Below are 1,396 nucleotides of genomic sequence, written 5' to 3' on the forward strand. Positions count from 1 at the left end.
TACAGTTGCATTGTGTGTTCACTGCCCCATTATCTTATCTAAAACACGAAGAAACTCAGAAGCCCGAGGAAAGCCGAGCACTCACGGGAGCCAGCTTCAGGTCCTGCAGGATGTCGTCGAAGTAGTGGAACTCCGTTAACTCCAGGTTGACCATCTCGTTCTTCAGCTCCAGGATGCGGCCCATCACCCCATCCAGGACTTTTCGGATCAGGATCCGTTTCTGCGGGTGGACGATCTGGTCATAGGCGTTCTCCAGGTTTCTGAAGATCTGCACGTATTTTATGTAGAAGGTGGCCAATGTCTGGAAGATGAAAACTTGACTTCTGCGTGGTTCCGTGATATTCTGAGACTCTTTGTCAAGCAAAGAATTGAGGGCTTCTTGGGTCTGATGCCACATCTTATTATACATTCTGAGGAAAGACAGAGTTTAGATAAAATGAGTCATGGTTGCTTCGTGAGGCATCCACGCTGGGCGTCTGGTGTAACAAACATAATGCATCATCAGCGTGAGCTGCATGCAGTCACGAGGCTCCCCAGACAATCTATTTGCTGTTTTGATGCGCATGTGATTTTTGGATATGACCACTGCCATTATCAAATAAATAATTTTAGAAACCTTTCATCTAAATGATATAAAGTGAGTCCTCACTATACCTGTCAAGCCAGAGTTGAACTTGATAAGCAGACTAATTAACTGACTTGTCCACGTACAGGGCTGATGGAGTATAAGCTGGAACGACCACTTTGGGAGGTAATTCAGTATCATCTTGTAAAGTTGAACAGGCGCATACCCCAGAAGGGACAATCACACCCCAGAGTCTCTAGTAAATCTGAACCAAGAATAACCTTGGTAACAGCGAAAACCTGGAGATAACGCCAGGGTCCGCCAACGAGGGTGGATAAACAGACTATTCCACAGCAGTGAAACAATGAATTGCAGCTCTAGGCACCGACTGGGAACCTTACGACCATGACGTAGGGTGAAGAGCAAGGCGCGGACCCTGGCCGGGGAGGCGGCCTCTGTGGGCTGCCCTGGCCGGCTCCAGGGCCCTCGGGTCCGGTTGTGCGGGCGGAGGGAGTGGACAGGCAGCCAGATTGTGGAGAGTGAGGGGGAGGTGTGTCCTCTCCCAAGGCCAAGGCCGACCTGGGGCAGCAGCACACAGTCGAGAGCCTCCTTCTACCCAAGGCTTAAGGGGGCGACAGGTGAGGTGTCGCCAGTCAGAGGCTTCCGGCTTTTTTTTTTTTTCTGTACTATCCAAGAATCAGTGTGTCTGGGAAGGGGCTTATCACCAGTGGGCTTCGCAGGGGGTGCGGGGGTGGGCAGGACCCTGGCGTTCCCCAGCCGAGGGGGCACCCGCGGGTGTCGGGGTCTGTCTAGGTGTCTGTCTGTTAGATG

General features: G+C 51.7%; 1 protein-coding gene across 1 annotated transcript in view; it reads right to left on the reverse strand.

Moving 5' to 3' along the window:
* LOC105305395 (IQ and AAA domain-containing protein 1-like) overlaps positions 1–1,396 on the reverse strand; it is a 61,012-nt gene that overhangs the window by 49,709 nt on the left and 9,907 nt on the right. Inside the window, exon 2 of the mRNA XM_011379990.2 lies at positions 86–410. Within this exon, the coding sequence (XP_011378292.2) occupies positions 86–410 (325 nt within the window). The remainder of the gene's footprint in view (positions 1–85; positions 411–1,396) is intronic.

The sequence above is a fragment of the Pteropus vampyrus genome, unplaced genomic scaffold (genome assembly GCF_000151845.1).
Source record: "Pteropus vampyrus isolate Shadow unplaced genomic scaffold, Pvam_2.0 Scaffold381, whole genome shotgun sequence".
Classification (NCBI taxonomy): domain Eukaryota; kingdom Metazoa; phylum Chordata; class Mammalia; order Chiroptera; family Pteropodidae; genus Pteropus; species Pteropus vampyrus.